The following is a 24,776-nucleotide window of genomic DNA, read 5'->3' as shown; positions in this document are numbered from 1 at the left end:
CAAATGTTTTCTCTTCTCAGAGGTGCCTGACCTTCATGAACAGGGGCTTTGCATTTGGCCTAGTCAACCACTACATGTGTCATTTCAGCCTCAAAGATCCAAAGGTACTAGTCTGACGGAGCAGGGGCAACACACACCTCCACACCCATTTGGAAAGCATGTCAATGAGTTCAAGTCCACAACAGTAAACTTGTTTTTGTTTTTGCTTTAATCAGCTAACGTGATCTGTTTCTCCTGCTTTGTCTTTTGAAACAGCATATTTGACTAACAAATTCAAAAAACACTAGACACACACAGCTGTCCCGGTTCTGTTTAAACAATTGTATTTATTCTGTAAGGTGGCAGAAATTTACATACATGCCTGCCATACAAAAATTCTGTGTGCTCATTGTATTTGTCCCAGGTGCTGACTGAAATTAAGTTTGAGTTCCTGATGACACTGTGTAACCACGAACACTTCATCCCTCTTAACCTGCCCATGGCCTTTGGGCGCACCAAGCTGCAAAGGGTACAAGGTGAGAGCCAGGGTCATATTAGGGGTCCTAATCCTGCCTACCACACACATGTCCACTGACTAGCTCTCATGCAGCTACATGCCCTGATCTTGTTTTGACTTGCAGCACATTGATGCCCTCTTTCAAGCAGCCTGATTGTTCGGCCCCTGCATACATGAGTGACACTTCACTCCTAACTGCCATTAGTCAGATCTCCTACACACATTTACCCAGCACTTATTGACACAAGTTTTTACACAATCACAAGTGAAAAGCTGCATGGATTGTTTACTGTTTACCCCACAGTTCTTTATTTTTACTCCCCGCTCTCTGTTTTTTTGTTTTGTTTTTGTTTGTGTTTTGCTTGTGGTCAGATTTTATTCCATATGCGACGGAGCTTTTTGGCCCTGTAGGTAGGTGATGCTCAATGCTCCATAATACACACCACGTTTGCTGCCGTGTGCAAACACTCTTCTCATGACTGCTCTTGTTCTGACCGACATTAACCCGCTCAGCCGCCATCAGCCACCTTCCTCACAGGGCTGTCATTCCCTCCCACTCACCCTCAACAATGCTCGTGCCTGTAGGCTTCTGCTTCATGTGCCTGCTGGGGTCTGGGCCTGTGTGTTGGAGAGGAAAGGAGCTTGGCTGTTATGAGAATCAACTGATCCTCTTTTCTTAATGCTTTATTGACTTGACACAACAGAGAAAAACATCACTCTTATAGCTGCGGTTGTTTCTCTTGCTGGGTCCTATCTCTGCTCATTGGTTTCTCTCCGCCTCTGACACAGGAGAAGATAATTGCTGATGGTTTCTTAGTTACCAAGCTTTGCCCGTTTCAATATTAACACAGCTTCATTTTGAAACTGAAATTTCTGTTGAAACAGAACCCATTTCTCTGATTCTTATACTGTATTGCTCTTTTCTAAATATCGAGAATGAACATTTTTAGAATTGTCTGAATGATATTCAAGCTGCGTGTAATGAATTATTTTAATTTCTCTCATTATCATGAGTGCGTTTTGTGGTTTTGTTGATTCTGTGATTCTGTTGCATATCGGTTTGCAGTCTTGCACTTTGAATGACTGAACTCGTTACGATTTGCATCTGTATTAAATTGCAACAATCCAACAGTATTGTAAAAAGTATTTAGTAAATATTATTGATCTGTTTAGGCTGACTTTATTTCTGTTGTTGCATGTTTGATACTTTCAGTTATGGAGGACTGAAACTACCAAAATCCAATCAATCTAAATTAATAAATGCTACAAAACTAAAGTAAAAATTTACCTATGCACGAAATAATATAGAAGGTTTGACACAAATTAAAAGTCCATCCATTTTCCATACCCACTTAATCAAATTTAGGGTCATGGGGGTACTGGAGACTTTCCCAGCTGCCTGTGGGCAAGAGGCGGGGTACATCCTGGACAGGTCCCTAGTCAATCACATGGCCAACACAGAGACAAACGAGACATACAACCACGCACGCTCACTGTCGCTACAGATAGTGTGTTCATTTAATTATACAGAAAGTGAAAAAGTCTTAAATGTCATAAATGAGAACGCTTGTAGAAATTTAAAGAGAGAGAACATGTAAAGGTGAAGTAATGAGTAAAAATATATTTTTTTATATTCATTCAGTTGAAATACGTTGTGAAAATAAAATAAAGACTTAAAAAGTTTTAAAGTCTTAAAAAAATAGATGGAAAAGAAAAAGAAAAATGATAGTGAAAAAAGGGCCAGGATAAAAAAAAAAATGAGAAAGAAATGAATAAATCTGTTATTAAGTTAACTTAATAACACAAAGTCAGACAAACAAAGTTGATCATTAAAGCAGAATTATCCATTTATGTCACATTTCAAACATAACATATTGCCTGATTTAAATATATATGTTATTTTCTTAGCAATTTTTGTTTAAAAAGGTGCTTTTTGAGAAAATCTTTACTTAAGAAGCGTGTCGTCGTAAATGACCTGTACAGGACTCACTTATTAGTGATTTAAAAACTTGTTTACTGAGTTTTTTCATCAACGCAAATCATATTTTACAGGTTACTGGAAGTTATTATTAGCAAATTGTATTAGCACATTTGACTCTGAGTGTTTCTACTTTCAGTATGTACTAATATACTGATTCTTCCTGTCTGGCTCAACTACAGAGCAGAGTCTAGAGTTCAACCTGACAGAGGAATACTGCCGTAACCACTTCCTGGTGGGTCTCCTCCTGAGAGAGGTGGCTGAGGCCTTGCAGCAAGCGCCTGAAGTCCGGCAGCTGGCCGTGAGCATCCTCAAGAACCTCCTGATTAAACATGCCATGGATGACCGCTACACAGCATACAAGGTGAAGGAGGGCGAGGGCTGCAACTTGTGAATGATGATGGCAGCATGAGGAGAGGCAAGAGAAATGGATGAGAGGAAGTTGTTACAAGAAGGGAGAACACATACTCACTGTTGTGGGCGACTAAGTTTGTGAAATAAGAGCAGCAGAAATAATGTTAATAACCAAGACAAATTATATAAAAAGGCAGAATATATGACATGGTCCTTAGAAAAATAATATTTCTAAGAAATTTTCTTAAACCTTCAATTTAGCTTTGTTTAATGTATGCCATTTCAAACAGGACCCAAGTGCATACATGCAGAGAGTTAATGATTGACATGGCACGGGTTGCCAACTCTTTAACACCCAATAACAAGATAACCCACTTCTGTTGTGCAAATGAACATGTGTTTGGCAAGAGGCACCACTGATAGCAGCTTATGATGAGAACTGTTTGGATTCAGTATGAAATCAAGTCTTCTCCCACAGCACATGAAGTCGTTTCTTCTGCCTCTGTAGCCTCATGTCATGTTACTCATCAGTATTAATACATAGCTTTTGATAATATTACTTAAGTTCTAATGTGGTCATGCTGAATTTCTCAGAACCAGCAGGCTAGGATCTGTTTGCTGTACTTGCCACTTTATGAACTTCTCTACCAGAACCTGAAGCACCTATCTGCTCTGCCTCAGACCTCCAGCCCTGGACTTGGCTTCAATGTGAGTACCCCATCGTATGAATCACTGGATTTTCAAAGCAGGTTTTCAGAGTGCTCTGTTAATGTTAACTAATAGTAACTTTAATTACAGTTTTTTTTAGTTTAGTTTTATTGCAATTCAGAAAAGTCTTTTCAAGTCCAAATGCGTGCTTTCTCAGATTAAAAAGAACCTTGATACTTTACGTGTACAAAGGATCATATGTATTCGCAAACAGAGTAGCATGAGTTATATATGCATCAGAAGACAGAAAAAGAAACTGGCTGTTCAGTCCATACTGTCACTGTAAGGTCCATACATTGATAAGTCCAGTTGAACATACTGTAACATGAAGTAAGCACTTAATATTATTCAGTTTCCATCTTGAGAGTAACATAGTTTCCCCTTTTCATCCTTGCTGTTGGCCAGGGCTCCAGAGACGACCTGATATCAACCACCTCCATCGACAGCCGAAGAATCAGCGCCGCAATTGACAAAGACCACGGTCAGTTCAGAACCGCAGATATTGCACAAAACATAGGCCATCTGGCCTCTTCCTGTTTATAGATGGTTCACTGTTCTCATCACACAAATCCCTCAGCACCACAGTTAGACAGCGATATGTATGTAACACACAACTTAATCCATTAGCAGCACTCTGTCTGAAAGCAGCAGCTGTGTACCAGACATGCAGTACATTATTGTTTATTTCTTCTATATCCCACAGATATACCACTTTCCCAGGCCAGGGCGCCTCAATTATGTTAAAGACTTCTTGGTTTGTGCATCATTCACTTGTAACATGATGATAATGATGTTAAGATGAAAGTAGCTCCTAAAGAAGGGCAAGGATATCACATTAATAACGGCAATAAAAGAAATAAGAAAAAAAAAACGTTCAAAACACATTCAACATTGGTATCGTATCTATTTGTTTTTATCACTATCAGCTCCTGACATACCAGTGGTGGACGTTCATCAAGCAAAATGCCTATTGGGTTGTTCCTATTAATGCTTGGCTTGTGAAAAGTTCACAGTTAAATGTTTAAGAGAGTACAACAGCCATTCAGCCTTGTATTTCTATAATGTCAGATGTTTACAAAACATCAAAATGCAGCTCCATTCCTGGTGATAAAGAATGATGTTATTTGTTCTCAGAGTCAGAGAATGCTGTGTGTTCACAAGTTCAATTGTGTACCCTGTGAGCTGTAAACTGACCATATTGTAAAAAAATACAGGAGCTGCACTTTGATCAATGGTGTACTAAAATCTATTTATCAGCCAGCTGCTGTTATCAACAGGTATTGTCAGCTAAATAAAGAGATCTTTTACACATCATGCAAATATTCTTTCAGTTTACGTGACAGTTGTGTTCTTCACTGGCTTCAGGTCTTCCAGCCCAGAATGGCCATGTTGTGAGGAGAGAAGACTCCAGAGGTTCTCTGTTTATGGATCCAGGAACACCAGATAGTATTGAGGTGAGAACTTTTCATTGGTAAATACCTCTCGTCACAACTAATATGATACACGGTGGAGGGACGGGGTATAAAAAGGCATCAAAGAATATTCCACTTTTATAAAATTTCATAAACAGACAAGATCGGGAAAAGCAAGACAACTTTGGCATCTGGAGCAAAGAAAATGAAAGCCAAACTCACATTTGACAGCAAAGTAACTTCGGGAAGTCAGCAGTGGTGGTTCACTAATACATATACCAGTTCTGCATAATAAAATTCCTCGGATGGGAAAAGTTGTCGTCCTAATGTGGACGACAACTTTTGAGTACGATGGACGTCCTTACCGGAGTGAATGAGCAGTAGTAATGACACTGCGATGTGTCCTGTGTTCATATGAGGTATTATTTAACCTATTTTAGGACTAGATTTTTATCTCTGTGCGTGTGACCTGATATGTAAAACATTACAACTTAAAGCAAAGTGTACAATGTAGATTTATTTTTCCACTGTATTTGTGATTAGTTTTAAAATTTGTGCCTCTTCAGTAGGAATAAATGGGCTCAGGACTAAGAAAATAAAACAAAATATCAATATCCCCACTAGTTTCTCATCACATATTAGGAAGCTTTAATTAAAGTACAGTGCCCTTGTTAAATACAAATCTAAATTCCAAGAGAAAATACTTTGAAAGAAAGTGATCTTAAAAGATCTAAAGGCTCATTGTTGATCACACATCAAGTCCCATCTTCAATATATTACCAAGTAAGTGTGTGTGTTACTCTTTTCCAGCTGCAGCGGCGCGGCTCCACCATGAGCAGCAGCCCCAGACCTCCTGTCGGCAAACTTGGACAGTATGAGATTAAGGGCCTCCTCTTCTCCTTCCTGCACATTGTCAAGACCTTGTCAGAGGGTCAGTGATGCTCCATAGATGTACACTGTACTGAGTCTAAACTGAATAAGGCTTGGCTCCGACACAAAGAAAGACTTCAACTTGTAAATGACTGTCAGCCAGTCAGCATTACTTGTTGACTTGTTGACTTTGTAAAAAATGAATATCCAAGAGTGGACTTTGTCTTTTTGTGTCCGCAGACACTTTGATGGCCTACTGGAACAAAATCAGCCTACAAGACATCATGAACTTTCTCAGCTTGCTCGAGTGAGTCCTGTGTGGAAAAAAAACAAAAAAAACCCCCCAAAAAAACAAACATTTCTTGCATCATTATGACCTGTGATTTCTTTTGTAAAACCTTGTACTTGTTTTGTCATGACAAACTTTCTATTAAGTCTTCCCACGCCAACTGTTATGTGATGAAAAGTTTGATAAACGTAGAAGGTGACTTGCATTCTGTTATCTTATTTCTCCCTGCAGAATCTGTCTCGGTCAGTTCCGTTACATTGGAAAGAGGAACATTGGCAGGTAATGTTGAAAAACAACATCACTGTGGCTTACTTGTCATACCTGCCTTGTCTGTCAGCATCTGTCATTTGAAACCAAATCAAATTCAATTTTGTTTTGTTTTCGTGAAGCATGAATTCAAGATGTCCTGGTGAATTTGATATCAGTTCAGGGGATGTCTGGTTAATTATTCCCTCGTTTTTTGTTTGATGATAATGTTTCTTGGGTTATGATCATTCCTTGTATGCTTTATGTCATATGTCTGATAGCTGCATAGTCAGAACCTTTCAGTGTTTAGGTCTTTACTTTTTATTTCTCTGTCAAACAAATAGATATATTCTTTCTCACTGTTTACATCATATTTATCTAGGAGCCAAGAGGTGTGCGTGTCAAAGCTCTTCTCGTCAGACAGGAAGTCTCAGACAATGCCAGCCATGCGCTGTAACCGTGCCAGCCTCATGCAGTCCAAGATACACCAGTTCAGCACCATGGAAACTTCTCTTACCCTCAATATAGGTAACCACACCCATCTGTTAACATGCAAAATACTTTATCTTCAGGGTTAATTTTCCCAACCGTTTTTATATGTTAAGTGGAAGGTAAATATTATTCAAGTAATGAATAATGAAGCAATAAGTTCAGTAAATCAGTTAATGCAGACACACATAGGGTCATACAGTTTGTTTCTAATGTGAATACACTGGAACAATATTATGACATCACAGGTTTATGGCATGGAGGCAGTTTCCAAATACCTTTTTTTCCTCACAAGGAAACAAGTGTAACGTTTATTTACAAGTGTCAGCCTGTCACAACACAGTACACAGAAAACAAAGGTATACCTTGACGGGTATAATTGTAGAGATTTAGTGAGGAGACCATTAGGTGAGTTGTTGATGTGTGGAATGTCATCATTTTCATTTCAGCGTATCCATAATGGGCGTGTAGACACACTTTTCAAGTCAAGTCAACCATGGATTATCTAAGACATGCTGTTATAAAAAAAAAACAAAAAAAAAAACAACTGCAGTAGAAAGGTTGTTGTTGTTGTGAATTAAAAACATGCATCAGTTCAGCAAAGTGCATTAAAAACTTGCAGTTTGAAGCTGGTATAAAGATTCCCCCTATTGCAATGTGAACTGTAAACATTCACCTACGTGTTTTTTTTATTTGTGTTCTCTATTCGTGTGTGTTGTAGGGATGGGTCCATCAGAGGCAGAAATCCACCATCAGGCTCTGCTGGAGGGCAACATCTCAACAGAGGTGTGCCTCAGTGTCCTGGATGTCCTGTCTCTTTTCTCTCAGTGTTTCAAGGTCAGCAAACACACACACACAAACCAACCACTTTCACACCGGAAAATAGAGCTGTGTAGATGCACTTGAAAATGTGTGAGGATGGGTTCAGTTATATGACTGATCAGCCATAACATTGAAAAGCTGGCAGGGGGCTTGGTTCATCTTGTTACAATGAAATGTTCTGCTTGGAAAACATGTGAGTGTTACGTGTGTGTGTGTGTGTGTGTGTGTGTGTGCCGGTCAGACCCAGCTGCTGGACAGCGAAGGTCACAACCCCCTCATGAAGAAGGTGTTTGACGTTTACCTGACTTTCCTCAAAGTCGGCCAATCAGAAGCTGCTATCAGGCATGTCTTCGCTGCGCTCCGGGCTTTCATCAACAAGGTGCGTGTCCAAGTTCGCACATGGCGTGAGGTATCACTGCTGAATGCATCATCTGTGAAATCAAAAGGGATTAACGTAAGATGCTGTGTTTTTGTTATGAATGCTGACTTGCTGTTGTTGTTGTGGGACACAGCCTAGAATATTTTCCACCACTAGAAAAAAACAGAAGTGATGTTTCCTGCTACTTGTGCTGCCATTAACAGAGATTCTCCCTCTCTCCATCATTAATAACATCCAGACAATAAAAAAAAAAGCCGCTGCTCTGCTGAAGTGAGCAGGCTTCCTGGAAAAATGGATGCATATAATCAATATTCTTGTTTCCTGTGTTTGTTGGCATCACTGCTGTCTCGTTCTGTTACTCACATTTTGTCTAAGTTCTTCTTATCTTATGTGTTTCTAATTTACACATTTTTTATTACGGAGTAATCCGTCAAATCCTGTTAAATCCCATCAGACTTGTTGCTCTTCAGGTTGCGCTCCAAGTTTAAACTCCTTTTATCAAAGTAAGTATGCCAACAGAAAGTTATTGCTTTCGCCTGACTTCAAAGTTTCTCCAGAGCTCTTCTAGTTATTAATATAACTGTTCATGTCCTTCTATGTTTTGTCGGTGTCTGCTGTGAGAAACGTTTTCACATACTGTGAGACTTTTGTTTACAATATAGAGTTGAAATATAGATCTGAAATAATAATTTTTCAAATGAGACATCAAACACTCATGCAAAACAGGGTGCTTACACGCTTTCATCTTTCCGGCGACAGTCAGAAACGAGACATCACTCTGCACATTTGAGGTCACATTCCTCCTGCTATTTTCTAATGGCCACTGCTGTTTGTCTGCTGTCTTCCCCACCTACATACAGCACTCACTTTATTTTCTAATCCCAGCCAACACCCAGAACCTGCTTTTAATACACTAACACGCTGTCCCATCAGTTCCCGTCGGTGCTCTTTAAGGGCCGCGTGACGCTGTGCGAAGCTCTCTGCTGCGAGGTGCTCAAGTGCTGCGTCTCCAAACTGGGCTCCCTGAGGGCTGAGGCGTCTGCGCTGCTCTACATGTTGATGAGAAATAACTATGAGTACACCAAAAGGAAGACCTTCCTACGCACGCACCTGCAGGTAAACAGAAGTGTAAATCAGGGGAATCATGTCCCTTTGGATGTCATTTAGTCTCTGCTCAGTGAACAATATCCACACTGTCAGCATTACTTGGTGGTCTATTCACTCTGGTGTTCACCACTGACCTTTTTGTGACACTCCTTTGAGTGCTTAAGTTTTTCAACTTTCCTAGGAAAGTTGAAAACTGTGAAGTACAACTGTAAACAGTTTAAACAGGCGCCTGTTGTGTTTCTGGCACCTTTACGAAACGGTGTCCAGCTTTCCATAAGTTTTCACTGGATTCTGAAAATACAGCACAAATAACATTTAAAGACTTTGGTGTGTTTGTATTTCTCCTCCTCAACTTCTCAGCCATATTGTGTCTTTCTTTCTTCTCCCTTAGATCATCATTGCAGTAAGCCAGCTGATCTCCGACGTGGCGCTGACAGGCAGTTCCCGCTTCCAGGAGTCTCTCTCCATCATCAACAACTTTGCAAACAGCGACAAGGCCATGAAGGTAAAGCATAAAACCAACTACAGCCCTGAATCCAGCACTGATGAACTGAGAAAGCAAAAGCAAAAAACCAAGTAACTCATAGATTCTATACATATCTGATTAGGAAGTCTTTCCATAAAAGCCAATAGTGAGCTGTCAAAGCTAAGACAGAGATTTTGTCTGTATCTTCACATCATATAGTCTACAGCCTTCCCCTCAGAAGTGAAGGGTCTGACCAAGCGCATACGTACAGTGCTGATGGCCACGGCCCAGATGAGAGAGCATGAAAAAGACCCAGAGATGCTGCTGGACCTCCAGTACAGCCTGGCCCGGTCTTACGCCAGCACTCCTGAGCTCAGGCGGACCTGGCTGGACAGCATGGCCAGAGCACACCTCAAGAATGGAGATCTCTCTGAGGTATCAACTGACACAATTTGAAGATTTTGTCTCACTTTGTGTTCTATCTGTTTTATAGTGAAGTTATTGTTATGTTTGAATCCATCTATGCATACAATTTTGTGATGCCTGTTACACAACAGTTATCTATCACACTGCAAAAAGAGTGCCAACTAGGACAAGGAAAGTGTGATGCACCCTTATCCTCAATGGCAATACCAAGAACAAATTCCTTCCATGATATCTGACTAAATGGTCGGGGTCCACCTGAAAAGGGTTGAATGAGAGTTACAAAAAAACAGATGTAGATGTTTCATGGTAAAAATACTGATAAAAATAAGTTTTTAAGGAAGCACTATTGTCTCTGTTTATTCCAGGCCACCAATAAATAAACACTGCTACATCCTTAGTCACAAGTAAATACGGGATGGGGATGCTGAGTTAGAATATCTCATGATTATATCATTTTTTTCCCATCAGGGCGCTCAACCAGGAAATAGTTTAAAACACAATAGAACAGGAAGTCCAAAAATCAACAGTAAAGCACAGCCTGAACATGAGTGGTCTGGTTACTATAGATACGATTTGTGTCACTTCAAATACATTTGTTTGTTTATTTAATAGTTATTATTATCAATAGTAAGAGGAAATAAGGGTTTAATACATGAAACCTTGATAAAACTTGCCTAGAACATTAGTTTGGTTTCTGTTTTCTGACATATATTATTTAATTTGTTGCATTTTATTTTTTTTTATTCAATATTTAATTTAATTTTTGTTCAAATTCCGCGTTTTTCTTCTGATTTTATTTGTATTTAATTTTTTTAGTTTTATGTCATTTTTTGTAATTAATGTCATTTCACTTTTATTCAGTGTTTTGGTTTTACTTTTATTGTTTTGTCTTAGTCAATTTAGTTTATTTTGTGGAAATGTTCACTAAATCTGCGGGTGTCTCCACAGGCTGCCATGTGCTACGTTCATGTGGCTGCACTGGTTGCAGAATACCTGCACAGGAAAAGTAAGACCATCCTCACGTTATAAACAAACACACGCACAGTGCATTAAACCCTGTTCCCTGTGGGCACATTAATGATTCAGTACAGCAGGAATTCCACACAAGGCAGCTAACTTTCATACAGGATATTTTTAGAGGGTTGCGGTCCTTCAGGAACATGCACTTGATAAAAGACAGTTCATTCCCCCTCTGCTGCTGCACACAACATTCAAAGCTGACATCGAGCAAAAACATTTTTATCTCATGCAAAACCTGCTGTCACATAATTTTCCAGGCAAATGTGAGGCAGCGGCTGTGTTTGGGGAATGCTAGCAAAGATCATTTGTAAGTGTTGGTTAGAGACAACACTTATCAATGCAATTTTATCAGACAGTAGCACATGTCTGTCTCTATTTCTGTTTTCATTGTGATGTTTGCTGTCAGACAGGCACAGCCAGAATGCATTTTGTCTCATTACAAGATAAGTTTTTTTGAAGTCAGATGAGCCTTCATTAGCACTGAGTAGCACTTCACACATACAGTGTTGGTCAAGTTACTTTTAAAAATTAATTAGTTACAGTTAATAGTTACTGCTCCCAAAAAGTAATTGAGTTAGTAACTCAGTTACCACATTGTAAAAGTAATTAGTTACTCAGCAAAGTAACTGTGGCGTTATTTTTTATGTTCTATAACGCTGTTACGTTCTAAAACATCTTTAACATCAAATATGTTTATATTAACTGATTGAAGAATAAAAACACTATATACAGTCATTTAGAACATTCTGTATTTATTTGAACTCAATAGATTGCAGCCTGCCATATGATGCATAGAAATAAAAACATAAATATTGAATATAAAATGGTGATGGTGGTCACCTGTTTCTGACCCGAAAAATCGAGTGTTGTTAGTAACGCCGTTATACTTAAACGCCGTTACTCCCAGCACTGCACACATATTTTGATTTTTTTTTGCTTTGTCTGTTTTTTTGGGGGTTATTTTTGTTGTAACTTCTTCAGAAGCCACAAACATTGCAAGTTTTGTAAATGAAATATAGCATTTTTGCGAAAAAAGTGTCTAATACTGTCTATGCTTATCATTTGCCAGAGTTGTTCCCCAGTGGCCTTACAGCTTTTAAAAAGATCACCTTTAATATCGAAGAGGAAGCTGCCATGAAGGAAGACACTGGAATGCAGGATGTCTATTACACTGAGGTGGGGCTTAATGCTTTTCTTGTCTTGCATTAGATTCTTTGAAGTGACAGAAAACAATTTGGCAAGCTGGTTTTGAAAGCAGAAACTTGTTTGACCTCCAAACAAAACAAGTGGCTTGTTTGTGAATAAGTATATTATTTTGTACAGCTGCTTGTCTTTAATGTGAGATAACTTTGTTCTTCTTTCTCAAAGTAAGGTGTCAAAAATGGTATTGTTTTGGCCCTTCAACTTTGATTTTGGTGTGACAGCACTATAAATATTTAAAATGACTGCTGTTCCCTTTCTACCCATACTTAGGAAGTCCTGGTTGAACACCTTGAGGTCTGTGTTGAGGCTTTGTGGAAAGCTGAACGCTATGAGCTCATCACACACATCGCCAAACTCATTATCCCCGTTTATGAGAAGCGTCACGAGTATGAGGTACTGCTGCATCGTCATTTATGTGAAGTTCCACTCCTGTCAGCATGGGATATTTTTCGCATGTCTTCATTTCAGCAGCCAGCAAGTCCGATGGATGGAATGTCACTATCGTTGTCTAAACCTGCTCAACATGTTCTTAGTCATAAGGGGTGGGACGGTGTATTCTACAAATATGAGCCAAAGCGTTGTGAACTCCCAGAGAAGAAGCAACTTACCATGATTCAATTTATGTGGGAGGGAGCAGTGTCTTGCAACTGCTCACACCACATATGAAATGATATATTGTTTAGGGTCAGCGTTCTCTGGTAAGGTCAACAACAGAAGATTTTTGTGGAAATCTAAGACAGTGATGTCAGATAGAGACTGGGTTTTGGCCACATACGCACACAGAATGTTATCAGAAAATATAAGTGAATACCACAATCTACTGTCCTTGGAAATTCCTTTTATGCTTCTGTGTGACATTTATGTCATGGCCTATTGATAAATTCCCCTAAATTATCATACATTATAATCAAATACGTGCTTCTAATAAATGGCAATGGTTGTTGGATGCTTCCGGTAAGCAGTGGTTCACTGTAAAAATTCAAATGAACCACCTCGGAGAGCACCTTCAGATATATATATATTTTTTGTGCGTCTCGTCTCCACCAACATTGATGCCATTGCCGCTGTCTCGTCTAGAACCAGGTTCTCAAATTCACCCTAAATAAATAGATTAAAAAAAATTTGGAACCAGCACAGCTACATGAAAATTCTGCTCTCATAAAGAGAGCCATTCGCACCAGTATCTAGAGGCAGGGCCACCTCATAAACTGCAATTTTGATAAAAAACAAGTTGTGCAGTTGGTAATATTAATGCATCTGGTTCCCAAACATCAAGAATGTGACACAAGTTTGGTTCTTTAAACGGTTGAAATGCAGGCTGGTTCTGAAAAGGCATTATGGAAGACTTGCCTGAGCAATTCATGTTTGGCAGGCCTCATCAGTTTGCACTTTAGTAAACGACTTTACCGGCACATTATATGACTGGCTTTTTGTGTCCTGCACCCTTGCAACAATAAACAAACAAACCCAAAGCAAACGTGCACTGATGGCATCTGTTTTTGTTTTTCTCAGAAACTAAGCCGGCTGTACGACACTCTGCACAGAGCCTACAACAAGATCATGGAGGTAGTACAATCAGGGCGCAGGCTGCTTGGAACATACTTCAGAGTGGCTTTTTATGGACAGGTGAGATTAACAAGCAGCTCCAAGAGATCCTATATTCAAGGTTCAAGTGCAAAAACCAGCTTGTACAGGGAGAGTATTTCATATTGACCCAGACTGGCTGCGTCAATATGGAGATTCAGTAGGTGTGGTGAGGATCATTGCTCTCTCAAGCAGTACAATACTTGCTAAAGAGGAAGAAAAAGAAAGACAATGAAAACTTTTGAGGATCTGGAAAAATCTGGAAATAAAATTCTTTGAGGGAAAACTGTTGTACTGTACTACAGTTCCAATATATAATCTTTTTAAATGTCCAAAAATGAAGAAATAACAGGTAATAAAAGCTATTGCTGTTATGAAATATCTCACACACACACGGCTCAATCTTTATCAAGCGGTCACCATCCATTCATCATAGGTTAAGGTCAGGTTGGCCAAGTCAGCTGTAACATTTATGTCAGTTGATTGAACTTTTCCCTGAATAAGCAAATAAACGATTAAATGAGAGGAGGGAGGGTTTCTAATGCTGAGCATTCACATTATGTATGTGAAGATGGTGTATAGATGGTGTGTGTGTGTGTGTGTGTGTGTGTGTGTGTGTAAGCATGCATGCGTGTGTGTATTTACCTGCATGTAAGCTAACTATAAATGTTTACGTTTGTTTTTGTATAGCAAAGTACTTGCCGTTAGCCGAGGTTGAAATGGTTTAGGAATGTTCTCCAGCTTTCTCTGAAAGGCAAATGGAGAGCTGCGTTTTCTTCTCTGCCACTATGTTTGAAATAAGCCATTTGCTTATAAGACCAAGTAAATATCTTTACTGCGAGCTTTTAGACTTTTTGTTTTTTAAGATTTCCTGCAGCACATTTAATCTTGACCGAACACGCATCTTTTGAACAGGTCTTCTTCGAGGAAGAGGATGGGAAAGAGTACATTTACAAAGAGCCTAAACTCACTGGTCTGTCTGAAATCTCCCAGCGGCTGCTGACACTCTACGGCGAAAAGTTCAGCCCAGAGAACGTCAAGATCATTCAGGACTCAAACAAGGTTCAGTAAACAAATGAAGGAAGGAGTGAAAGGCATATCAAAAGTCTTAATATGTAGTTTCTGACTTTAGCTGAGCTGCAGTCACAAATGAAAATAATTTATTTGGCATTAAACTCGCACTTTTCTGTTTATTTAGAAAAAATCATCCGTGCAAAATAATAAGGGCATTGTTCATTTTCCACCCCATGGAGTCATGATGAAGTCTCAGTCAATAGATTAAGAAGCTACTTCTCTGACTGCTTTCATTGTGTTGGACTACGAAGCTTTTGTGGTGTAAAGAAGAATCAGCTGGGGGTTGAGAGGCTGCATTTGATGGATTAGCCAAAAGTTTAAATCTGAGAATTTTTATCTCATGAGAATGCTCCAAAAGTTTGAGTTGCCTTTGGATGGTATTGTTTATTATTCCTCAGCAATTTACTTTGATCAAGTCAAGGCTTGTCTGAGCTAAGCTTCAATTGCAAACATCCTCCTTGTGATGTTTGGCATGTTTCACATCTGTATTTTATTCATGTGAACTGCTCTCTCCCAGGTGAACCCTAAAGAGCTTGACTCCAAATCCGCCTACATCCAGGTGACATTTGTCAAGCCGTACTTTGAAGAGAAGGAGGCGCCGGAGAAGAAGACGGATTTTGAGAAGTGTCACAACATCAGCCGCTTTGTGTTTGAGACACCGTACACGCTGTCAGGGAAAAAACATGGCGGGGTGGAGGAGCAGTGCAAGAGGAGGACAGTCCTCATAAGTATGTGAAACACACACACAGACAGCGGGTGTTTGACAGCTGCTCTTCACACTAAAGCCTGTTGCTACCTCAGATAGCCTGAAGCTGTTGTGCAGTGTGAAAAATAAAAGAGTGTTGTGTGTTTTTCTTTTGGATGCCCGTTGGTTAACATCAGTTCCCCCTGAAGTTTGTGACACAGCACATAAAAGATGCATTTGTCTTTGTTATCATGGCGCCTTATTTTAAAGTGACATGAAAGCAGAAGCTGAAATGTTCATCAGATCCTTTTAAGTTCAAAAACAAAACACCCGCTCTTTGTTTTGTTGGTTGTTGTAAATTAGCTGCACCCACTTTGGACTGCGACAGTGTGTGGGGACATATTAAATGGCAACGGGTGTTAAACATTAACTTTAACAGTTGGGTAATGTAGCATTCAGCTGCTGTCTGTAGGGACATCTCCATCCAAGTGTATCAGGGTGATCACATGTCAGTGACAAGCACCCTCAAGGAGTGTATTATTTATTGTTGATTTTACTGTATATATGTAGTTCTGGTTGTTTGCACACTCGTTGTGCAGAGTAAAGAACAGCAAATGTTTTTTGCGTTGTTGCTCAATAAAGGAGATGCAGCACCACTTGCTTCTGTTATCACATTTGAGAGCTTACATGTAAAAAACAATTTAGATAACACCTGAAAATAACCCTTCAAGAAGAACCTTAATTCGTTGTTTTTGCTTGTTTGTTACAGTCATATAATAAAAAGTACACCTTTGTCAAAATCTAAGTTTTTATGTATAAGGACATTTAAAAATATCATCTGGTCCTGACCAGGTCAATTAGATTAATTCAATCTCAGACACAACAACACCTGACGTGTAATGTTGTGTAATTGTTCATTTAACAAAAGCTAAACTGAAATCCAGAGACGTGTGAAAAAACTTTATACAACCCAAGATTCAGCAGTTGTAGAACAATCCTTAACAGCATTAACTTGAAGTTATTATGTTGCGGCCTCTCACATCATTGTGGTAGAATTTTGGTTCACTCTACTACAGCTTTTTGTTGTTTTTACACAGCTCTCTAAAGGTCCCGGTTGCATCAACTTGATTCTTTTCTTTTTCAGTCGTTCTGTTGTAGATTTGCTGCTATTGTTTGGAATCATTGTCTTCTTGTGTGAATCAATTTCAGCCGAGCTTTATCTGTCAAACATACTTTGGAATACAGAGGAGTTCATGGTTGACTGAATGACTGCAAGATGTCCAGGTCCTGTGGCTGCAAAACAAGCCCAAATCATCAGCCCTCCACCACCGTGTTTGGTCATGTGGTGTATCATGACCAAACATCCACTTTGGTCTTGTCTGTCCAAAGGACATTGTCCCAGATTTCATGTGGTTGATCCAGATTTAATTGGCAAAACTAAGCCGTGCTACCAAGTTTAATTTTTAAAGAGAACTGTCATGAACTTTAACATTTAAAATGCCTAAGTGAGGCCTGTAAAGTCTGAGATGTAGCACTTGTTTTTTTCTGAAGCTTCTCTTAATATTACTCGGTCTGATCTTGGGATAAACTTGCTGGGACATTCACTCCTGAGAAGACTGGCCGCTGTCTTGAACATTTCCCATTTGTGAATAATCTTTCTCACTGTGGAGTGATGGACTCCAAATGGTTTGGATATGGCCTTATAATCCTTCCCAGATTGATGGGCAGCAACAATTGCTTCTTTCAGAACATTGCTGATGTCTTTCCTCCCTTAACATACACTTGAATACTCAAGAGCAGCAAACTGACAAAACCTAAAGGTACTTATATTGGATGATGATACATTAATCAAGTGTATTTGATTTGTAACACCTGGCTGCTACTTGCCCTCTTAATTCCTATGGAAGCAGTAAGAGTGGACTTAGTTTTTCACGCACTACTTTACACTACTCACACACATTTGATCTTTTATCTTTAGTCTTTGTTTAATGAGTAATAGCACAATGTAATAGGTCATGTTGTTGTTCATCTGAGGTTATATTTACCTGATTTTAAGGCCTGGTTATGAGCAGCGGTTATGTCATTTAAATTATTTCCTGATACCTGAAACCTTTGAACTGAAGAGTGTGTACTTTATTTCTTACATGACCACATTTGTTTGTATGACATGACCAAACCAATTCTCCCGCCCTCTCATCTCCAGCTGCCAACACTTTCCCATATGTGAAGAAGCGTGTGGAAGTGGTGGGAGAGAAGCAGGTGGAGCTTAAGCCAGTGGATGTGGCTATAGATGAGATGAAGGCTCGAACAGCAGAGCTGACTAAACTCTGCTCCAACCAGGAAGTAGACATGATTCAGCTGCAGCTCAAACTGCAGGGCTGTGTCTCTGTGCAGGTAAAGGTTTCAGTCACTCAAACAGCCAAGTCAAAGAATGTAATGTGGATACATACGAATGTGTTCTTTGACTGACTTTCTACCAAGTTACATGAAATCTGCTTTTACATGACTAAAATGAAGAGGCTTGTAACTTGAACTTACTTGTAAATGTAAGGTACGCCATATACAGTCACACACTGCTCAACATGTTGGAGGCAATGTAGGGTTCAGTCCAGCTGAGCCACGGCTGCCCCAAGGAGTATATGTTTCGTTGACAGTGTTTAATGTGGGCATTACATTTGTTTAAAGGAGACACATTAACCACTGCTGCTGTGTAACAATTGTGTCAGGACACTGTTAGATCTTTGAGGGAACTTGCAGTATGTGCTGATTGTTATCTGTGTTGGTCATGGCGTAAGAATGCTTAACAGCTTCAGGCTTGTGACTGCAGGTGAATGCTGGTCCCATGGCATATGCAAGAGCATTCCTGGATGATAGTAAATCTAACCAGTCTGGAAATAAGAAAGTAAAAGAGCTTAAGGATATTTTCAGGTATGTTTGTCAACTTCATACATTACATAAAGAACAAATAGTTTTGTTGGTTGATTTGAGGTCTTCTCTGTTTTTGCTCTTACAATTTTCTATTTTCTACCCACCCATACCCCCACGCATACACGCACATAAACGCGCACACACACACACATTTATGATCTACCTATCTACTAAAATATTGGGCTCTTCCCTCTCTTTTTTTTCCTTTCTCTCTCCTTTTAGTTATTTATTTATTTATTTATTTTTCTCTTTCCCCTCCCCCTTATTGTCCTTGCGGTATGAACAATATATGTAAGCCGTTGGATTTTATGTCTCCTTTTATTTTTCCCCGGCACTTATCAGTTTACTTCACTTGTTACCATTCTTTATAGACAAAAAAATAAAAAATGTTTGCAAGATGGAACTGCAATCAAAAGAAATGTTTCGATGACCTTGTGAAACTTGCAATAAAGTATTAAAAAAAAAAAAATAAAAAAAAAATTATTTGTTGAAGTTTGTTTTGTTTTTTGTTTTTTTATTAATAACTGCAGGCGTTTTGTGGAGGCATGCAGCGTGGCTCTGGACATAAATGAACGTTTGATCAAAGAGGACCAGTTTGAGTATCATGAAGGCCTCAAATCCAACTTTAAAGAAATGGTGAAGGAGCTGTCAGACATCATCCATGAACAGGTAATGTGACTTTTGTGTGCCCAGTCCAACTAATGACAAAATACATTTTACTCTGCTAGGGTCACACCCTTTTGTTTTCACACTCCTTCATTTCAAAGTTTGCACTGTGTTGACAGCCTGTTGGATACACATCCAGACCACACATGTAAAAGGGAATTATCTGTTATGGTTTCACCTTTTCTTCTCACGATTCTTGCTCAGTGGATGCTTTTGTTTTAAAAGAACTTTAAGTCTTGTTTGTTTGTTTTTCTCCGTGTCTCATCCATTAAAAAAAAGTAGTACAAACCTGTTTCCAAACTACTGGAGATGTTATAAATAATCAAAATAAAACAGAATGCAAGGATTCGCAGATAACTTAGGCCCTATATTGAATTGAAAATAGTACAGATACTATGTATCAATTGCCAAAACTTGTACTATGTATGCTCATCTTAAATTTTTTCTTCCTTTTTTTTTCTTTTTGTAAAGTTTCATACTTCACTTGTGAAACAAATTTTCTTCCAACTGTCTGCTATCAGAGCATTTTTTTAAGTGTTATTTTAATATGCTGTATGCAGTAGATACGAATTAGCGATACTTTCACTTGTTCTGCAGCTGGAAGCAGAACAGAGTTTAAAACGTGGACAAATTAAATCTACACAGACGCAATCACTCTTTAAGCTGATATGCAAAGTTACTGTAGTCACAATCAGCACCACAAACTGCCTGTACTGGACCATGGTGAGATATGCTCTATGGAAAAGTTTCACCTGCAGAAGGCCATGTGTGGAATCAGAATATGTACACACAATGTAAACTGAGCCAAACCAAAAGGCTTAAGAATAATGATCTCTGCTTAAACTTCTGGTGTCTGTGTAATTTTTTTCTTTGGTCGTCACTACTAAACTCACTGTTATACTATATGTATTGGTTGTTACTATAAAAGCAAGAAGCAATAAACTCGAGGGAAAGTCCTCTCTGACGATACCCTTTCATGTGAGGTCTCGTAAATTGGCCCTTTTTAAAAAAAAACTCCGGCCATGCGTCCCGCTTTTTGACTCTTTCACCAACACCCAGCAGCCTGCATAATGCAGCTGTGCCTTAATGTGTACCACTGATCATGATCAAACTTGAAGCAACTGATAATGACTTGCAACAGGAAACTGCGTTAATTTAACGTCCAGGAATCATTCAAAACTGAATTTCCTCTTGACCATTTCCCGGAGGAATGACTCCCTCCTTCAAAGCAGATGGCTCATCAGCCGCTATTCTTAAAACGCTTGTTTAATGTTCACCAGGATGTGATGAAAGTAGAAATTAGCTAATACTGCTGACTGAATGCTTACAGTATCTGTACTGTGAGAAGAAACTGGGGAACTTACTTTTATGTGTTGTAAGACCACGTTAAAATATTTTTTTCTCATCAGGGAAAAATACACATCATTTTAACTTTTCAGATTGTATCACCTTTTGTCCATTTCTCACTAGTGCAAATAACTGTTGCTGTATTGCAACCCAGCAACCACACAGGCTTTATTAGTCGTGGCAGGTTGTGTTTCATTGTGTTGATGTTGAAGCTGACATTTAACTTTACTTCTTACTTCCATTTTCCTGATGTTACCTAACTAACCAGTCTGACTTTTTCTCTCCAATGTGCTGGCCTTTAGCTTTAAGGAAAAAAGGTAATGAGGTCATTAAGTGTGTTTAAAGCTCGATGCATCAGTTTTGTCCCCTTCATATATATACGTCAAGTTGTGCCCTCTTGTTCAGTTCCACTCAGACACTTCATGGTTAAATGCTAAAGTAATCTTAACATGTTCATACAGTATGCATTTAAAGAAAAAAAACGCAATCAGAGGAGTCATATTTGGTAAGTTGATAATCGTGTTTATTATCAAATCAGAATTAGAAGAAAGGGATGCAGGCGACTACAACTTTTTATTGAAGTGCAATAAATGTGGAAAGCTCTTGATGAAGCATTCAGAAGCCAAATGTTGTTTTAGCAGACATGTGGACTTCCTTATTTAGATAACACTGAGACATAAAAACCATTGATCGTAGCCAACACTGGGGCTTCTGATGATTTTGAAAAGAATGCAAATTAGAGACGCTTTTAACACACCTGTACTCACTGTTGTCTAGGTTAAGGTTTGAACATTTTGCATATCCACATCTGAAAAAAATCTGCATCTTGATAAGAGATCTGTCACTACTCTCCATTTCCAAACCAAACTAGGCTACCTTTAAACATGTCAACCAGGTTTCCGCCATCAGTCACCTCTTGTTCCCAAAGTCACACAATTGTTGTAGCAGAACCTGTCTCCTCAAGAAAGTTGGAGTAATGTGAATTTATAATGAAGGAACAAAATGTTAGTTTGGATTGGGGGGAGATAATGCATTTAAATCTTCAGAATATTTACTGCAGTTAAATCATATATTATTCACTCGACTTGTATGAAATATAAAAACAGATAATACTCTAGATCTCTGTCAAATGTATTCGAGTTCTTTGTAATGTAAGAGAGGGCTTTGTCCTGTGTCTTTTTTTCTTATAAACATTGCTATTTATGAAACTTCCACAAAACTTCAAACCAGCAGGGTAGAGGTTTCTGTCACAACTTCATGGAATTACAAGGCGCTAAGTGAAAAGCCCTGAGGAGGTAACAATTCCAGTTACACTTGGGATTTGTGTAATAACTTAATTGGGAAAAAGATTGATTTCATTGCCTGGTGTTTTTCTCACTATGAATAGAATAGAAAAATACTTTATTCATCTCCCAATGGGGGGAATTCAAATTAGTCAAGTAGCTCAAAAGAAATTATAAATATTTATAATTTGATTATATTATATTATTATATATAATTTGACATAATTATGACCACTAATGTGGACTTTACTCTCTGAGATAGTCACCTCTCAATTGTTCATCAACACTGACAACCATTTATTGAGAAAGACAGCAGAGGAAAAAACAGCTGAATTCTACACTATATGGCCAAAAGTATTCGCTCACCTGCCTTTACACGCATATGAACTTAAGTAACATCCCACTCTTAATCCATAGGGTTTAATATGACGTCAGCCAACCCTTTGCAGATATAACAGCTTCAGCTTGAGCTAATCTTTAGGCCACATGAAGTTTGGAGGTCTGTAGCGATTGACTTTGCAGAAACTATGACCCTGTTCTGTCAGTTTACATCAGGGATGTCCACATCTGGTCCTCGAGGGCCGCTGTCCTCCAGGTTTTAGATGTTTCCCTGCTTCAGCACAGCTGATTCACATCAAGGCATCATTAGCAGGCTGCTGCAGAAGAACCGTTTCATCTGAATCAGGTGTGTTGAAGCAGGGAAACATCTAAAACCTGCAGGACAGCGGCCCTCAAGGACCGACTTTGGACATCCCTGATTTAGTGACTGAGTCCCAAAAGGGAAGACCACACAAGGGTTAACATTGTTGGCACACCACCACACCCAATAGTTCTCTCTGGGCCTTTTGAGCCCTTTACAGAGTGCACAAAGTTACATGTTGTTGTTGGCACACTGTCAGCCTGTACATTTGTGCTTCTGAGCACGGTGTCTTTCCCACTCTGTGTTTGTAACTGCTGCAGCAACAGCTGCTTGCTTGGAATAAATATCTCCGTTTAGTATCCAACAGTATAAACATCCCTAGTCAAGTGGAGCCCTGGTTTCAGACGATTACATCGTTGCTCAAGTCTCTGATTTTTATTTTTATTTTTCAGCGATTCACACACAGTAGCCCAAAAAATAACCAAGTATCATCGGTCTGCTACATTGGTTGAATGTGCAAAGAAATAACTTGTGCGAACAAAAACACATTTAGGCTCTCTTGTTTCTTATCACTCGGTGTACATTTGTCTTGTTTGCATGTTTTGACCTCATAGTGTATGAGATCCCATCAACCTGTGCAGTTCAGTGTGTGTAAACAAAGCTACAGCAGATTTGAGTTTGCTGTGAATGTACGTATGTGTGTGTGTGTGTGTGTGTGTGTGTGTGTGTGGCTTCATGTAAGTGCTACTGCTCATCATGTCTGATTTGCTCTGACCACAGATCTACCAGGAGGACATGATGCGCTCGCTGTTACAGAACTCCCTCCATGTGTTTCGTGCCATCAGCGGGACGTCCACTGACCTGGGCTGAGCTACTTCACCCACCTCCCCCTGGCCTCCCTTCTCTTGCAGCATTTCTCCATTATGTATATGCTTTCACTTCTCCCTTGAAAATCTGAACTGGGTGATAAGAGGGTAGTTGCCCGGCTTTGCTTGCCAAAACAACCCATTCCCCACCCTCTGGTGAAGATGCAATTTGGCTATCCTCAGCATTTCTGAGAAGGTGGGCGTGAAAGGTTGTAATACGGCACATAGATATGAATAGAATTATCACGCCACAGGAGCAGTATTTCTGAGAATGTATTATTGCAACACCTTCTAAATGTGTGCATGTCAGGTTTAGGTGTTAGGCTAAGTCACGACAGGTTGTAATGCACTTTTTTTTTCTGCCTTGGCAACAAACTGCAGAACTAACTTCTGGTTGTGTATTGAAACAATTGTCTGCCCTTTCTCTGCAGCATTGCCCCAAGATCTATGCAGAATACCACTTTCCCTCAAGAATCTTTTTTTTTTTTTTTTTTTTAACTTGAGTAGACTTTTCAAAGACAGAGGCATCTTTTTGTTGTTTGTGTCAGGCTAGATCAGTGCGAGCAAGCACACCACCTAAACCGGTTCAGTTTTAATGTGCACCAAAACCGAAAACACTGCGACAATAGCAGCACATACCAGCAAGGTAAACAGATTGGGATAAGGAACTAAGTTGCGTCTAAAGAGCAGCAGCTTACAGTGAGCGTACGGCCAGGACAGTATTCTGTTTATGACCTCTGGCTGTGCCAAATCTGCAAAAAAGGAAGAAACTTATGTAATGCTTGTGTCATTTGAAAGAATTCTAAGAACATTTATGAATGTAAAAAAGAAAATCTATTTATAATGTCCTAAATTATATAAGAGGTAATGAATAAAGGGGGGGGGGGGGTATGATCACAAATTGTATTAAGTTTTCAAACAATCAATTAAACATTTTGGACTCTGCATCGGCCCCGCTGATCACAGCTGTGTGATGATATTTACTTCAGTCCAGTGAGTGAGTGAGGAGCTCCTCTCAGCTGGGTTTGGATTCAGTGCCTTTGTGCTCTGCCTTCTGAAAAACCTCTATCTCGAGAAATGAAAACCTTCACATACTGGTGATTCAAAAATATTTCACAAGTGCTACACTGAAATGAGCAGATAAATGAATGATATTTAAGCAGATGTACATAATTTGTTGACATGCTGTAAACTGAATTCTGTTTGTATGTACAGTACTTGTACGTATGTATGTATGTATGTATGATATTAGGTTGTTTTTGAACTCTTATTCAGTCTAAAAATCTGTCTTATAGGAGAGATTGGATAGGTTTCTGTTCTTTTTCTTCTCTCTTTTTCATTCTCCAAGCAGCTGCTTGTCAGATTTACTTTGTAAAGCCTTTTATCAATAAAACCCTGATCTTAAGTTCTTAAGCTTCGAGATTTTTGTTGCCAATCT

The 24,776-nt window shown here is 39.1% G+C and overlaps 1 protein-coding gene across 2 annotated transcripts in view; it reads left to right on the top strand.

Annotated features, from left to right (window-relative positions):
* The window catches only part of dock11 (dedicator of cytokinesis 11), a 67,080-nt gene extending 42,337 nt beyond the window's left edge, over positions 1 to 24,743 (top strand). Inside the window, exons 29-54 of one of the 2 annotated variants that reach the window (XM_075451588.1) lie at positions 21 to 104; positions 404 to 515; positions 869 to 907; positions 2,657 to 2,838; positions 3,423 to 3,536; positions 3,942 to 4,017; positions 4,902 to 4,990; positions 5,759 to 5,879; positions 6,059 to 6,125; positions 6,339 to 6,386; positions 6,736 to 6,881; positions 7,564 to 7,679; positions 7,906 to 8,043; positions 8,977 to 9,159; positions 9,542 to 9,655; positions 9,836 to 10,051; positions 10,991 to 11,048; positions 12,132 to 12,238; positions 12,536 to 12,658; positions 13,778 to 13,891; positions 14,765 to 14,911; positions 15,441 to 15,651; positions 17,812 to 18,002; positions 18,436 to 18,536; positions 19,067 to 19,205; positions 23,253 to 24,743. In XM_075451588.1, the coding sequence (XP_075307703.1) occupies positions 21 to 104; positions 404 to 515; positions 869 to 907; positions 2,657 to 2,838; positions 3,423 to 3,536; positions 3,942 to 4,017; positions 4,902 to 4,990; positions 5,759 to 5,879; positions 6,059 to 6,125; positions 6,339 to 6,386; positions 6,736 to 6,881; positions 7,564 to 7,679; positions 7,906 to 8,043; positions 8,977 to 9,159; positions 9,542 to 9,655; positions 9,836 to 10,051; positions 10,991 to 11,048; positions 12,132 to 12,238; positions 12,536 to 12,658; positions 13,778 to 13,891; positions 14,765 to 14,911; positions 15,441 to 15,651; positions 17,812 to 18,002; positions 18,436 to 18,536; positions 19,067 to 19,205; positions 23,253 to 23,342 (3,126 nt within the window). In that variant the 3' untranslated portion in view covers positions 23,343 to 24,743. The remainder of the gene's footprint in view (positions 1 to 20; positions 105 to 403; positions 516 to 868; positions 908 to 2,656; positions 2,839 to 3,422; positions 3,537 to 3,941; positions 4,018 to 4,901; positions 4,991 to 5,758; positions 5,880 to 6,058; positions 6,126 to 6,338; positions 6,387 to 6,735; positions 6,882 to 7,563; positions 7,680 to 7,905; positions 8,044 to 8,976; positions 9,160 to 9,541; positions 9,656 to 9,835; positions 10,052 to 10,990; positions 11,049 to 12,131; positions 12,239 to 12,535; positions 12,659 to 13,777; positions 13,892 to 14,764; positions 14,912 to 15,440; positions 15,652 to 17,811; positions 18,003 to 18,435; positions 18,537 to 19,066; positions 19,206 to 23,252) is intronic. The other variant, XM_075451589.1, reaches the window with a different exon arrangement.
* Positions 24,744 to 24,776: the final 33 nt, after the last annotated feature.

Source organism: Odontesthes bonariensis, chromosome 19, assembly GCF_027942865.1.
Source record: "Odontesthes bonariensis isolate fOdoBon6 chromosome 19, fOdoBon6.hap1, whole genome shotgun sequence".
Taxonomy (NCBI): Eukaryota; Metazoa; Chordata; class Actinopteri; order Atheriniformes; family Atherinopsidae; genus Odontesthes; species Odontesthes bonariensis.
The sequence above is the reverse complement of the archived record's forward strand: the minus strand, read 5'-3'. Positions and strand labels throughout refer to the sequence as shown.